At 41.3% G+C, this 14,712-nt stretch overlaps 1 protein-coding gene across 2 annotated transcripts in view; it reads left to right on the forward strand.

Moving 5' to 3' along the window:
- SLC25A21 (solute carrier family 25 member 21) overlaps window positions 1-14,712 on the forward strand; it is a 530,971-nt gene that overhangs the window by 478,304 nt on the left and 37,955 nt on the right. For both annotated transcript variants that reach the window (XM_019518868.1, XM_019518869.1), the window contains exon 4: window positions 13,288-13,354. In XM_019518868.1, the coding sequence (XP_019374413.1) occupies window positions 13,288-13,354 (67 nt within the window). The remainder of the gene's footprint in view (window positions 1-13,287; window positions 13,355-14,712) is intronic.

Below are 14,712 nucleotides of genomic sequence, written 5' to 3' on the forward strand. Positions count from 1 at the left end.
GTGTGTGTGTGTGTGTGTGTGTGTGTGTGTGTAATAACTGTGCCTATTGTAGGAAGGAGAAGTATTCATTACATTGTGGAACACTGCTTTCTACTTCATGATTTTTTAGAGATCCATCTGTAGGGGAAGCCCCATAGACAACAGAAAGAACTACATTTCTCACTGTGCTCTCCACTGGTCTTACATGCATCTTTTTCTCTTGTTCCATTTTGTTTTCTGTTTATTTGTTTGCATTATCATGTGTATATTTTGCACATTCATTAGCAGAATGTCAGTTTAACAAGCTTTAACAAAAACTGTATTAAGAGTATGTTTATATTTTAAACATTAAACCATGCCTTATACTTCATATTCACTGAAGCATAGTATATTACATTACTATATTAGCCTCAGAAAAGACCTGTTTCTTTGCTTTCTTTCATTCTTCATTTTTTGGCACTTTATTTACCCAGAGTTTGGATTACAAACTTTCACTTGAAACTGAACAAAGATAGGAAGAAATGAAGAGCAACACAAAGAACTGTAAGGAACATGAATAAATTAGAGCAGCATTGCCCAAACTATGAGGCACAGCCCACTAGAGGAGTGCTAAGGCTAGGGACAGACACTACACATAAACTGGTTTAAGTGATCAGAAACTGTAAACTGTGATCAGTTTAAACCTGTAACAGAACAGATGTTCAGTGCACATAAAGCAGTTTGAAAATGTCTGAAACTGGCTTGAGATAAACTTGCTTGAATGTAGTATCAGACTTAACTAATTTGGGTCAAACTGGTTTATGAAATGTCTGTCCCAGACCCTTTGCTGGTTTGAGCTAAACCAGACACCCCTAGTATCCCAGCATGCTCTCTGGGCTGGGCAGGGCTCTCTGCTTCACAGCAGAGCTGGCCCCTCCTCTCTGATCTTCCCCATGCTTCCTCCCCACCTCTCACCATGCGCTGCTTAAGCAGAGATCCCATCATCATCTCTCCTACAGCACGGACTGTAGCCAGCATGTGGTATGCTAGCTAGTGCTGTCTAAGGCAGATAGGACAGTGTCCGCTTAGGGCTTTTCGGAGGTAATCACCAGCTCAGCTGGTAATGTCCCTGCATGCCTTCTTTTGCAAGAAGCTGTTTATGAAGAGCTTGTAATGAGCTTTGTTTTCTGATGTGGTGCTAAATGCTGATAAGAGAGCTGAAAAATGCTCTGTTATCAAGGGGGGGGACCCCTCCCGAATAACAGTGTCCTGCTGGGGCCTGGCCACACCTCCCTCAGCTCCCTGCAGAAGGGAAGGGAGGGCTGTTGTAGTGCCCCCAGGCTTCTAGCCTGGGCCACTGCAGGCATTTCTGGGATGTTTGTCTGGGTTACAAACCAGTTTAGCCTAGCCAGGTAAGACTAACCTGCAAAGATTGAATCAGTTCAGGCTCAGGCTTTTTTTATGTCTGTCTCTAACCTAAAGGCTCCTGAGGAGGTACAAACCCAGAAGGGCCATGGTGCTGAGGAAGTGGCAGCAGTGAGGGAAGTGGCAGTAGGGGTGGGGAGACAGGGAATCAAGTGGCAGCAGCAGTGTGGGGAATGACAACAATTGCTGGAGTGAGAAGTAGGAGGCACATGCTTCAAAAGAGAACATGTGACCTTGAAAAGGAGTCTAGCTTTCCTTAAAGTCACTTAGAGCTCTCACTCAGAAATTAATGTTCTCACAAAGTGGCTGATCTGAAGGCTATTAAAGGAAAAAACCCCGAACATTTCTATTGACATTAGTGAGTATTAGATCAGGCCATAAGAACCCAGATTGATTATTCATTTTGACCTAAGAAGAAACATTTTCTAATTATTAAAAAAAAATCCCCTCTGGAGGAGCAAAGTGTTGCAGGATATTAAAGCAGAGAAAAAAAGTGAACTGCTACGCCCAGAATTGGTGTTGTGCAAGAGCTATAGATTCTAGCATTGCCATGTCATTGGAGAGAAAGATCAGAGCTGTGCTCAACTTTGTAATTAGGATTCACAGGATCCATACAAGGATTTTGCTCTGACCCTACACCTTGCTGTGAGTTTTCAGAACACTGAAACAGAGGGTAAAGCTCTAATCAAAATTGTGGAAGTTTTCCTGGCTTTGTTTCCAAACCTTATGAAGCTGCCAGTTTCACATGGTTTCAATACAAAACCATAAATGAGCCAGATTCTTCTGGAACTGCATACAGGTGTGTTCTGAAGGCTCACAAATATTTGCAAGCTTTTCAACTGATATGAGTTGTTTTGATCTCATAACAAAATACAGCACTTGGATGAATCCAACAGAGTAAAAACATCATGCATTTTCTTGGTAAATCCATCAGGAGCCCTAGTGTACCTTCTCCTTCAGAATCAACTGTAATTATAAAAGAAAACATTTCATTTTGATCAATGCACACACCCTAGGCATGCAGGGCTGCTTGGGACCTGGGTTTCTTTTTAAAATCATGGGTTTGCAAGAAAACTGCAGTTGTTACTTTGCAAAATAATGCAAAAGGATTCTTAAATTTTCTCTGATTTTACTGTCTGTGGAGAAGATCTTTTTTGCATATCTCTAAATCAACACTGTAAAATAACAGGTAATTACTTAGTCATGCCTAGTGAAATAATGTTTATATTGGCTTTGTAATGGTCTGTGATGATGGCGAACAAGGAAGCACTGTCGTGGTTAAAAACAGCAGTTACACTTACAGACTGTGAGATCATTGCAAATGCTGTTCAGAATGATAATCTGCTGCTAACATAGTTTAACTATAAATGCACAAAGTTGATTACTAAGCAAGCTTAGTCAAATGTTTGTGAAGCATCTGGGTAACTGATATCAAGGAACAGAAAACTGAGAAAAAAAGATAGAGTAGAAAGGAAAAATGGATTTAACCCAAATAGACCTGCATTTGGAATAGTCTCTCTTTTAGGAACTTTGTTATCAGCTCAGGTAATAAAAATATACAAGAGCACCTGAATAAAAAAAAATCCATAATGCACGCTTCTGAATAGCTCATGATGATTGAACTTAGATTGCTGTATAAAATATTTCCTGTTGCAGTTTGTTGAATAAGATAGTGTAGGAGTATTTAAGATTTATTTAAGTTTCATTTTGGTTCATTTTTATGCTGAGGTAACAATTTTTTCCCACTGAAGAAGCAAAGTGTATAAAGAGATCTGATCAAAAGAGTGGGTTCAGAAGAGAAAGAAAACATTTCAAAAGCGATACTCAAACCTTCTGAGGTAGGTCTGCTGCTCAAACAACATGCTGCAAGGTTTTAAAAAAATGTGTGACTCAGTAAGGACTACCACATTGGTGTCTCACCACTGAAAGCCAGATAACATTACTTTCAAAACAAAAACTTTGTATTGCAATTGGGGTGGCAGGTAGGGAGGGATCACACCAAAAATACAAGTAAGTCTCTAAATAATCAATAATAATAATAATTACAGCTGGAGGATTCTCTCTCTTTCAACTGTGCATGTTGACCTGTAAATCTAGTTGCAGAAGTTACTTGCAGATTTCTGCTCCAGAAGCATACAGTATTACTCCAACATAACAGCTGGCATAAAGAATGTCAGTCTAAACTTTTGCTACTGCAATCGTGATATAATGGTTAAGTTACCCTTCCAGCACCAAAGACATAACTTTAGTTGGAAATCTTTAGCTAACTACAGGTTAGAGATAGTATTAGTCCCACACTACGTAAGGCACTTATTTTAAAGGGGTATGTTTAGCTCAGTCTTTGTCCCTCCCTTCTCGTCTCCTCTCCCTATACACCCCAAGATGATGCAAGGATTCTTGTGGATGATACCTTTTGTTGGACTAACTATATAGTTGAGAAAGACATAGGCAAACTGTTATGTATGTCTGTACCCTTCCTCAAATCTCAGAATGAATGATCACAGAAAAAAGATTTAGTTTTCAGGATAAAGAAAGGAAGCTGTGACACTAGCCCTATGCAGGTACTGAACTGTAAGAATGTTAATTATTCAAGTACTCTATTTCTTGCTGCAAGGAATGTAGGACTCACTAATAATATATTTATCTGATAGCATATTAATTTTCTGCATAGAGGGACTGGCACTATCTGAAGCATGTTTCTCTTAGGGCAATTAGAGATTCAAAACAGAATTTGGTTTCAATGGCATGTACATGCCGCAAATGTCTGTCTCACATTTGAGGTAGCTATGTTCCGTTGTTTTGGATTTCCTTGCACAGCTGTGCAGTAATGGACTTTGCTCCCAAGACATGTTTGCATACCACAACCCTCTGCTATGTGGAAATTAAAGTGAGAATATGTGCATGTTCATCTTACCCTTTACTAGCTAACTACAGCAATGAAATGTACAGCTACCAAGTTCTCTAAGCACATATGGCCCTATATTGTATTGGCACACATCAGGGAAAAGTTATGACTGTTATGGTTTACTTTTAGTGGTGCTATGAAGGAAAAAAGCAATAACAGTACCCCAAAGTACAAAGTTTTAGAATGTGTCATGAAATGAATCATCATTTACAAATTAAACACACATATATTTAAGAGTATCTGTTTTTTACAATTCAAAGTGATGCTTTAAAGGAAATAGGTAAGTTTAAAAAAATAAGATTTGAAAAATTCTGCAGCAAAATCATTTTTGTTGAAAAATACTACAAAAATATTGTGGGCTTAAGTTGGTCTGCACATTTGTTAATGCACAAGATTGCAGTAACAGTTTTGCACCTGCAGCTATAGTTGCTTGCAGTTCAGGTTATCTAGAGATCTACGTCACCAATCGCACCTGCAAATTAGAGAAATCTAAGTAACCTAAATTACAAGCACAAATAATTGCAGGTGCAAAACTATGCCCACAGAAATGGAGGCTGATGTCTAAAAATCTTAGCTATCTCATTGTAAATTATGCACTGTATTATGGAGCCAGAATACTCCTGGGAGCATCACAAATCCATATAATGACTCTGAGTGCCTTTTGGAGCTCTGATTTAGCCAGCAGATGGGAAAGAATACAAGTGGTAGAGAACTCCCTGGTGACTCCACATGTGGATACTGAAGAGAATAAGTTATTTTAGTGAAGACCGGAATTAACTTGCAATCAAAAAATTTTCCTCCCCAATCCAAACCTATTAGATGAGATAAAATAGGCCAGTGTTGTAATTTCATTAACTCTCTGTTAGTCAGAGAAAGGTGTATCCTTGATGCAAATAAGAAAATTGGTCAAGTGTGATGACTTTTTTTCTAATAGAGGATGGCATCAGAGATTAACAGAGGGAAATGTTGTCAACTCTTTAACTGTATAAATGACATGCTAAATTTCAGAGACCTGCAGTAATGATTGACTGTCACTTTAAAACATTTGCTATCACCTTTGATGGAAAGTGCCTAGATAAAAGTATTTTATAGATAATTGTCAGATCCTTCATTACTTTGTCTTTAAACATTCAAGGAAATAACTTTGTCAAACACATAGATAGTTGAACTGCTAAAAACATATGTATAAGAGCCTAATTTTTCTCTGGTAACTAATAGCAATAATGAATCATTTTCTTACATTCTTTAGCTTAAATAGATCTAGGTGTGGTGCAATTTTAAACTAGTGACTGCTTCCTGTTGTACCAGTTATGCAAAAGGCAATACTGTTAGCAGAAGGGGAAAAAAACCCTAAATTCTCTTCTAGTGTTTGAACAGCTAAAACTCATACTGAACAAATGAAACACTCTGCCAGTTTGACAATCTGAACTGTAATGAAGAATTTTTTCTGCTTTAGAAGCTTTAGGCAACATTGTTTTGGCATGTCTGTAACTTGTTCCTACTGCAAACAGAAGGACAGAGAAAAGCCTATTGTGGGATCAAAAATCTGTAAAGTTATAAGAAATGAGACATTTAAGCCCATTCTATGGCCTAGTCAGTGATTATAATCCAGACAGATCTGCACAGACCTGATCCAACTCCCACTGAAATTAAAAAGACTCCCTTTGATTTCCTTGGGAGTTGCACCAGACCCTAAGGCCAGATCCTTAGCCTGAATGAACCGATGCAACTCTACTGAAGTGTGTGGAGCTATGCCTATTTACGTTAGGGATAGGAACAGAAATTACAAATAAACCAGTATAAGTGATCAGAAACCAGTCTTAACCTATAACAAAACAGAAGTTCAGCACACATAGACCAGTTTCAAAATGGCAGAACCCAGTTTAAGATAGACCTGGATGGATATAGTATCTGATTGAATCAGTTTAGGTTAGGCCGGGCTATCAAAATTCTGTCTCAGATCCCTTCCCAGCACAAGTTACCTTGTGGTCCCCCAGAATCCCAGGATACCTTGCAGCCCCCAGCTAGTCACCCCCACAGGGTGGGTGGACTAGCCTGCACCACAGCTGTCTGACCAGGGCCACCCTCCCACCCTGGGCTGTCACAGAGCTGAGGCAGCAAAACCTGCGTTCTGCAGGTCTGTGTCCTGCTTGTTCTTGGCAGCCTGGAAGGATGTGGGGGGAGGAAATAGAGCTCACCCCCATCCCAGCCGCTGCCCCCAAGCCCTGATCTGTGAGGGTTGCCACCACCTGAACAGCTGTGCCCATGCGAGTCACTGAGGCACAGGGAGGAGAGGGGCCCCTGAGCCCAGGTCTGCCCAGCTGTGTGGCAGGGAGGGGGATAAATGGGAAGGGTTAAACTGCTTGGGTCTGCTTTTCTAGCCCAGATAGCAGCAGCTACAGGCATGGCAGCAGCCAGGCAGGCAGTTTAACCTTTTGCTGGTTGCTCCCTGGGACAGACAGCCTGGGCAGCCACAGATAATATGAGGGAAGGGGGAAAGTGAGCAGGAATCTGGAGTGCTGGGGAGGGTGGGGGGCAGTGGGCCCCATCCAGGCCAGCAGGGAAGAGAAGCAGACCCACGCTTGGCACCAGGATGGGGGCTCCTTTCACCTTCCCCCTGCAAGTCAAAGACTAGCAGAGGGCAGGGCTCAGCATCCAGCTCAGGGGAATGGTGGGGGGTGGGAATCATGCTCAGCGCAAGGGCTTCCTGCAGCTGGCCAGACCCCAGGTTGGAAGGGGCCCGGGTTGGGGTAGGGGGAACCTCCAGAAGCATGGGGCTCCCCTCACCTGGGCAGTCCCAGGCTGAGCACCAGGACAGGAGTTTCCTTCCCTTCCCCGCAGGGGGTTGGGGGTGTATGCCAGACAGCCAGTAGGGGATAGCCCCAATTGGCTGGGCTTGGTAATGGCCAGCAGACTGGGAGGTGTACTCAAGCACCCTCTGCCTTCTGGCCTGGGCCACTGCAAACATATGCTTGCTTTTCCCAACTGAGCACTGAATGTGAGTTCACTTCATTATCAGTTCACTCTACACAGCTTAGAGAAACCTGCGAAGATTGGATCGATTCCACCTCGGGCTTTTTGACTGTCTGTACTTAGCCGAACTGAAGATCTGGACTGTAGCCTTGCCAAGTCTCAGAAGTCATGGAAGGTCATGAATTTCAGTTCCATGCCAGACTGACTATTCATTATTAAAATCATATATTTTATGATAAGTTATTTTTAATCATATCAGCCTTCTATCCTTGGCTCTTTTTAAAGCATTTTGTATGGGTTTGGGGTTGTTTTTTTTAAATGTATGGTACATTCAGAATAAGTGGAATCTTCCACTTCAGCAATGTACAATGAGGTTTTTATAAGCAAAAATACAAGCAATTTAGGAGAAAAGCCAGAACAAGATGTACATTTTGGAACAATTGAGCATGGTGTGAGGTACAGAGTAGAGATTGGACTTTGTCCCTACCAGATTTTTTTTAAGTACGCAAGTATAGCAGAACAAAAAAAACACATAGGCTGCTTATACATAAAAAAACAAAAACAAAATGGTACTTTACTTTAAAGTCCACACACCCATGCACCAAGGTCAGCACATGCCCAGAAGACGCATGGCATTACTTGGACCCAGCTCACCCAGCATCTGTATAGATCAGGCACTTTAGTGGGGCTTTATCTGTGCTTTTATTAGATACAAGTGCCAAAAAACCTTGCTAAAACGCCCAATCTATACAGACACCACAGAGCCAAGTCAAACTAATGTGCTACTTCTTCTGGGAAGCACTTTTTCTTTCTTCCATGTCTGTGAGTGCCCATAAGTAACATATGGGGTATGTCTTACATGTACAATCTGAGTGAAGGCTCACATTTAGCACAAACTTTGATCAAAAGTTAACAGAAGTTAAGTTAGCCTCCTTTTTCTAGGCTCACTTTCCACAATTCTAGATAGCAGAAAGAAAGGTTCAGGTTTCCTATCTCACTATCTCTGGTAGAGCTTATTTTTAGCTGATTAAATTCAGAGCCAAAAATTAACAATGGTTTTGAATAAAAGGTTGAAAGGGATTAAAAATCATGGAAGATAGATTGGTTTCTGTGCAAGAATAACAGTCACGTGGACGATGGCTCACAATAACTTCATAATATGACCCATATGCTGTAAATATTATGATGACTGTGATTCTGAATAAATTAAATAAATGGATGCTGATTATTAATCTATTTGTTGGCTAATCCAGTGGTTTCTGAGCCAATTCCTCAGAATTTTTTCTGGAGTAGTTGAAAAGCACATTTCATTGATATTCTCTCTCCCTCTGAGATCACTTTTTTCATGCAATACATTGTCACTATTATTTCTTTGACTTCTATTGATTCCTCTGTTTCTTGTATTATGGACCTTGGTTTCCTATACCTTTATAAGGTTACAGCAGTGGTATTATATCACCTTTCCATACCTAGTATGTAGTTTTCAAGCTCTTCCTGTATTATGCAGAGCTCTGAACTATATTTCCAAAATGAAAAAATGCCACAAAAGTAATATGTTCCATTTCAAAAATATAATCATAACACAGTGTTCATAGTATTACTGTTAGGATTGTGTTAGCTATTAAAACATTATAGTACCTTGTTTATGGCTGCTTATAATCAAATTTTATTTTACATTCCTATATCCTACAAATGGTAGGGATTTGGATGAAAGGAAGCATGTATAGTACACTGAAAAATGTCCTAAGGTCAAATAAATGCCAAGGTACTTAAGCTAGCAAACACATCTATTAGCCTGTAGTATTGACTATTGGTATCTTTAGTATTGATTATTGGTACTGAAATTTTACTTGCCTGGTTTGTGGAATTATGAGATAGATATAGTAGCACTAACTCTGGGCACCATGGCTAGATACAGACATTAGACTTGGTGTGCTTTAAACATGCAGTAAGCACTTTGCGGCCATCACAGAACAGACATGGCACATAAGATGCTTTAAAAATGGCAAATCTCATCCTAAGTTAACCCTGGATGGATATGTACTAACCTAAAGTACTTTCTGCTGGAGTGCTTTATTGAACTTCTGTGCCAGATCCCATTGAGAGTTACCTTTGAGCGCAATCGCCGTTATCCAAAGTGGTGTTGCACAGGGCTGCACTCTAGCCTTAGGCAGAGACCATTTGCTCTGCACTTGCCTGAGCCAGCCCTGCCCTACCATCTTTCACTGACAGCTTCTGATCCCAGCCCCACATACAGCTTAGCAGTGGGGGATGTGGCATGGGTAAAAGGGGGTTTCTGCCCTTGCAGCCACCCTGGCCCAATAGTGCCTTCCAGGCTGGCCATAGGTGGTGGGGCTGTGGGGAAAGGAGTACAGGACCTCTCTCCTGGCAGTCACCCTGGCCAGATTGCAGCATACCACTGCTTGACTAGGAGGGGCTGTGGGAGAAGGACTCCAGGGTCTGTGTCCCCACAGCAGCTCTGACTAGGGCTGCTGTAGGGGAAGGGTGCTAGGGACCAGCTGAAGTCACACTGCAGCTGCTGGTTGTTGCTCTCAAGAGGTGGTGGAAGGGAGCCCTCCCCATGCAGACCCAGCCTGATCCCCACCTCAAACCCTCGCCAACAAGTTGCAGGAGAGCCCTCACCGGGGGGGGGGGGCTCTGTTACTCTCCTGTTTTTCCCCCCAGCTGGCAGGGGGATGGGGTGAAGCTGGGGAGAGGGGCCACTCTAGCATCCTCCTAGGAGGCATGTGGGAGCACCCCCAGTGGCCAGTGTGAGCAGGCTGCAAGTTCCCTCCACTGAATAGAGAACACTTGTTTATTTGGCTCTTTAACTTATTGCACTCTGAGTAAAGTGTGGTAAGTTAGAAGGCACAAACATGCCAATTTCTGTCCAATCTGGCCCCAGAAAGAGGTCTACAGCCCTGACCAAACACAAATGCATGGCTGCAGAGCACTTTAAAAGGCCAATGTCATGACAATCTGAACCCTCATTGCATGGGGGTTCAGCTGAAGGCACTCCAAAATGGAGTGGCTTCATTAATTTGTGCCTGCATACACCAGGAGCAACGCTCAGCTGATGCCACCCAGCCCTGCTCCTAGCAGTGTTTACAGAATGGGAGAGGGGAGATAAGTTTTTTCTGGGGATTCCCCAGCCATGCTGGAGTGTGGGGGAGGATGGATTTGCTCCCTCCCTACCCTGGTTGGGGGGGGGCTCCAATCCACTCTCCCTCCCACTCCAGTTTGGCTGGGGAACCTCCAGAATGGACCTCCCTTCCCAGCCTGCTCCCTACCCATCCTGAGACAGCACCAGAGCTACAAGGGGAGGGGCAGAGTTAAGGGAGAGAGGGTGCATACATGCACCCTCTCTCTCTGAATCAGCTCCCTCCACCCTCCCGACACAGCAGCTAATGTCTGTTAGCTCAGGAGGATCCGTCTAACTCATGGCGTTTTTGCAAAGTGCCATGTGTTAGACCAGGGAGCTGCATTTCTGTCTGCACCCAGAGTGCTTACACCAGGGGCTTTTTGAATATCTGTACCTAGCCCATGTGTCAGTGAAAGCTTTACTCTGTTAAACTGGTTTTGACATTTAAAAAAGACAAATCTAGGATGCATCCTTATTAGGCTAAATGTTTGCTTTTACCTCATGTTAGTGATCATATGGTAACATGTAACATGTAATCTCTACAAGTATTAACAGTCCATTGTCAAGCCATCAGGCTTCCTAGAATTTACCTCAAACTGCTCACTCGTGTTAAAAATACAGGTGCCTTGTTTTCAGTAGAATACTACCTTGCGTTAGTAACAAACTCTTAACATGTTGGCTTGCACACAGTAGGACCATACTTTGATTCCTATAGAGGGTAAAGATGTAGGTAATTTTTACCACATTTGAAAATGCTTTTTTCCATTACTAAATGATTCTCTCCCCATCCCACATAAATGAATATGTCCTCAGGGTGCCTTTGATTTTATGAATTCACATTACCAAATCCATATAACCAAAATAACAGAGCCATGAAACCCTGGTCTTTCTTTTAAATTCTGGGATTGTGCTGCGGAAGTAAAGGCAGAATAGGGCCCTAAAGGTATTTAGTGTCATTGTTTCAATTACAGAACTATGTGGATAAGAGACTTGGATTTGACAGCAGTAGAAGAAAGAGAATATTGTATGCATGCCTTCAATCAGCTTTGTATTAGATCCTTAAAGGGAAAATTATGTGGAAGACAGGGGAAGAAAACAACAAACTAAGCAAGATCCCAATGTCAATATAATTTGGAGAAAATAACTGATTTGGGTTGGTCATATTGCCAGGATGGATGACTCAAGGCTTCCAAACAAGAAATGGAAACCAGAAGGATGCCTAAAGCCTGAAAGAAGAACAAATTGAGAAGATATGATTGACTGTAATGTTTCAAAATCAACTATTCCAAAGATGAGTTTGGGCTGTTGCCCAGAATACAATTGAATGGTGATGTTCATTTAGATCTTTAATGCTAAAGCAAAATAAAATGTTGAAGTTGTGTTTCTGTTAGAGATTTACTTGTTAATTCTTTCCAATTTCTCCAAACTGTGGATCTGATGTCACTTCCTCCCTCTTCTGTTGCATGCTTCAGTGATTATTGTTGCAGCTCTATAATTTTGCTGAGCACAAGTTTTTTGATGAAAATCTAAATCCAGGCGATAACATCTTTAACTGTTACATGTCACTAGTCAATTAATGGCTTTGAAAGATTTCACATACCATGTATAAATGGACTGATGCAGTGTTATTGATCAAGGAAAAAGAAAAGGATAAAAAATAAAATCCTTACATCCACACATGCGTTTATTGTTTCTTGCTGGTTTTAGAACCACCCACATTTCCATTATCAACACATTAGTGTTTTGAGTTTTTGCAGATGAAATACTTGAGGTTTTACATGATTGTACATTTTAAGTGCATTGGTTGTAAGGCATTACTGGAAAAAAGTAACTGATTTCATTATCTTCATCTCAGACATTAAAGTTTCTGAGACAGACTGGGTGCATCTGCACATAATATTAATGTGCCTGAATAAACTTTAGTGCAGTCTGCGCTGAAGTCAGCTGCTCCCAGGTGCAGTGTATTTATGTGTGCCTGGGACTGCAGCAATTTGAGCTGAGGCAGTTCTGGGTGCACGTGAAGATGCTGTGCCTGGGAGCAGCTGACTTGGAGCAGGAAGCCCTGGGGGACCAGCCCTAGGCCCCAGATGCCAGTGTCAGGCAGCAGAGGGGCTGGCTGGGGCACAAGGGTATTACAGTGTGAGGCTGGCCAGCAGGAAGCCCCCTCACTGTAGCATCCGTGTGCCCCAGTCAGTCTAAATGTGCTTTTGAGTGCATGTAAGTACTCCACCATATGAATTCTTACCTAAATATCCTACTTAACTATCCTATGACGGAGTTAAATAGTTTACTGTGCCCTAAAATGAGCATACATGTAGACTGTGATGCTTTACTGTGGAGCTAATTAGTCAACTGCGCAGGAAAGTGCACATGTAGGTGTGCCTACTGTACATTAGACAAAACTCTGCCAACTGACTGCAGTTTGAGCAGTGGATCAGATTCAAATCTCGGTCATTTCAATTTCTTCTTTTTTTATTCTCTTACTGTGTTAACTCTATCAAGACTTGCCACTCACTTTCATTCTTTTTCTACCCCAAATTAAATGGCAAAACAAAATGCAGTATCTAACTAATCAAGATGCCCAAATTAAGTGTTCTCTGTTTAACTTCCCTGGACTGGAAGACATTATAGCTTATCTAATGCCCACCTATTGGATCAGGTTCCTCACAGAATGCACTTTTCTAGTGTTAGCATTGCTGCTGACAGTTGTTCCACCAGCATGCAGTGGAACTGGTAGCTACATGACAAAAAATAGTGCTTCTTTATTGACCATGAGAGTTGTTCTGAATTATTGGGAATGCTCTGAGATTAGTTGCCTTACCCAGAAATGAAAATATGCTGTCTAATGCTTACGTACAAAATCTTTTGTTTGTTTTTTAAATAGGTTATTTGGGTTCTACAAAGGCATACTTCCTCCTATTTTGGCTGAAACACCAAAAAGGGCAGTGAAGGTAAGGCACTGTATTTCCTTCTTTTAGAAATGTGTTACAGTAAGTCCAACAGCAGTGGCTCTAAAACATGAATTTTCTTCCCACACAAGAAATGTGCTGATTGACACTGAATCCCATGCTAAGTTAAACAGTGATTTTTACTCAGAAGAAACTTCCATTGATAACACTGCACATTTTGCCTGATTAAGAACAGCAGGAACATGACTTTAATTACTGGGTTATAGCTGAGTGGTTTGCATGAAATCATGGAAGAACAAATTATGATGAGAAGGAATAGTTCAATTTCATGTTTTTTTAATTTTGAGTAGATGTTTTGTTTTATTATAAATTCTTTGTGAGATACAAATGAATTAATATTAGGAATATGTTTACAAATTAAAGCGTTCATGAAGGAAACTTTTCACAGTAAATATTCATTAAGTGAGGTGGAACACTAAGTCAGAGCACCTCAAGTACCCCCTTCCTTGTAGCTTCCCAAACTTTACGGACAATAACCCAAAAAACCCAAGGCGTTTTGTACTCTTCCTTTATTAAGTATATTCATGGACAAAACTCCCTACAAAAAGGCTTTTATACACTCCAACAAAAATAAATACTGACTGACCTATCGAAGTCATTCACTATTTTTATTTTTATTTGTTCTAATTTTTCTTACTTTGTGATACTTTATACCAGTTTTTACACTACCATAATAGCATCATTATCACTTTTGCTATATCACTGTGGAGTTTTTACAGTGAGATACATTTAATTCTCACTGAACCTGTTTATCTGAGAGGACCTTCTATATATAATTTTATATGCCAATTTTCTTCTTTTACTGAAAGACTACAAGTCATTCTGGGCCTCAGCTTGCCACCACTCATGTAAGGTATAATATGCATATAAAAATGACTTGATGTAAGCCCCGTAATAAAATCCGACAGAAGATCTCTTGATAATGCTTTCCTTTTATAGAATCATAGAAAAGTAGGGCTGGAGGGGACCTTGGGAGGTCATCTAATCCAACACCCTACTCAAGGCAGGATTGCCCTGCTCTTAAAAACTTCCAAGAATGAAGATTCTACAACCACTCTAGATAATCTGCTCCAATGTTTAACCACTCTTGTAATTCTTCCTAATATCCAACCTAAATTTCCTGTGTTGCATATTAAAAGCATTACTCCTTGTTCTGTCCCCTGCAGCCACAGAGAATAGTCTAGCAACATCCTCTTTTTAACCACCTTTCAGGTATTTAAAAACCATAGGCAACGTGTAGGGGAGGCATGGGGGGGCACGTGCTCCCCCTGAGACTGGCTGCCACTAAAGCTGCCACCAGCTTGTGTGGGCAATCACCGCTCACCCCCCCCCCCCCCCTT

The sequence above is a fragment of the Gavialis gangeticus genome, unplaced genomic scaffold (genome assembly GCF_001723915.1).
Source record: "Gavialis gangeticus isolate Ggan-Ray unplaced genomic scaffold, GavGan_comp1, whole genome shotgun sequence".
Lineage (NCBI taxonomy): Eukaryota > Metazoa > Chordata > Crocodylia > Gavialidae > Gavialis > Gavialis gangeticus.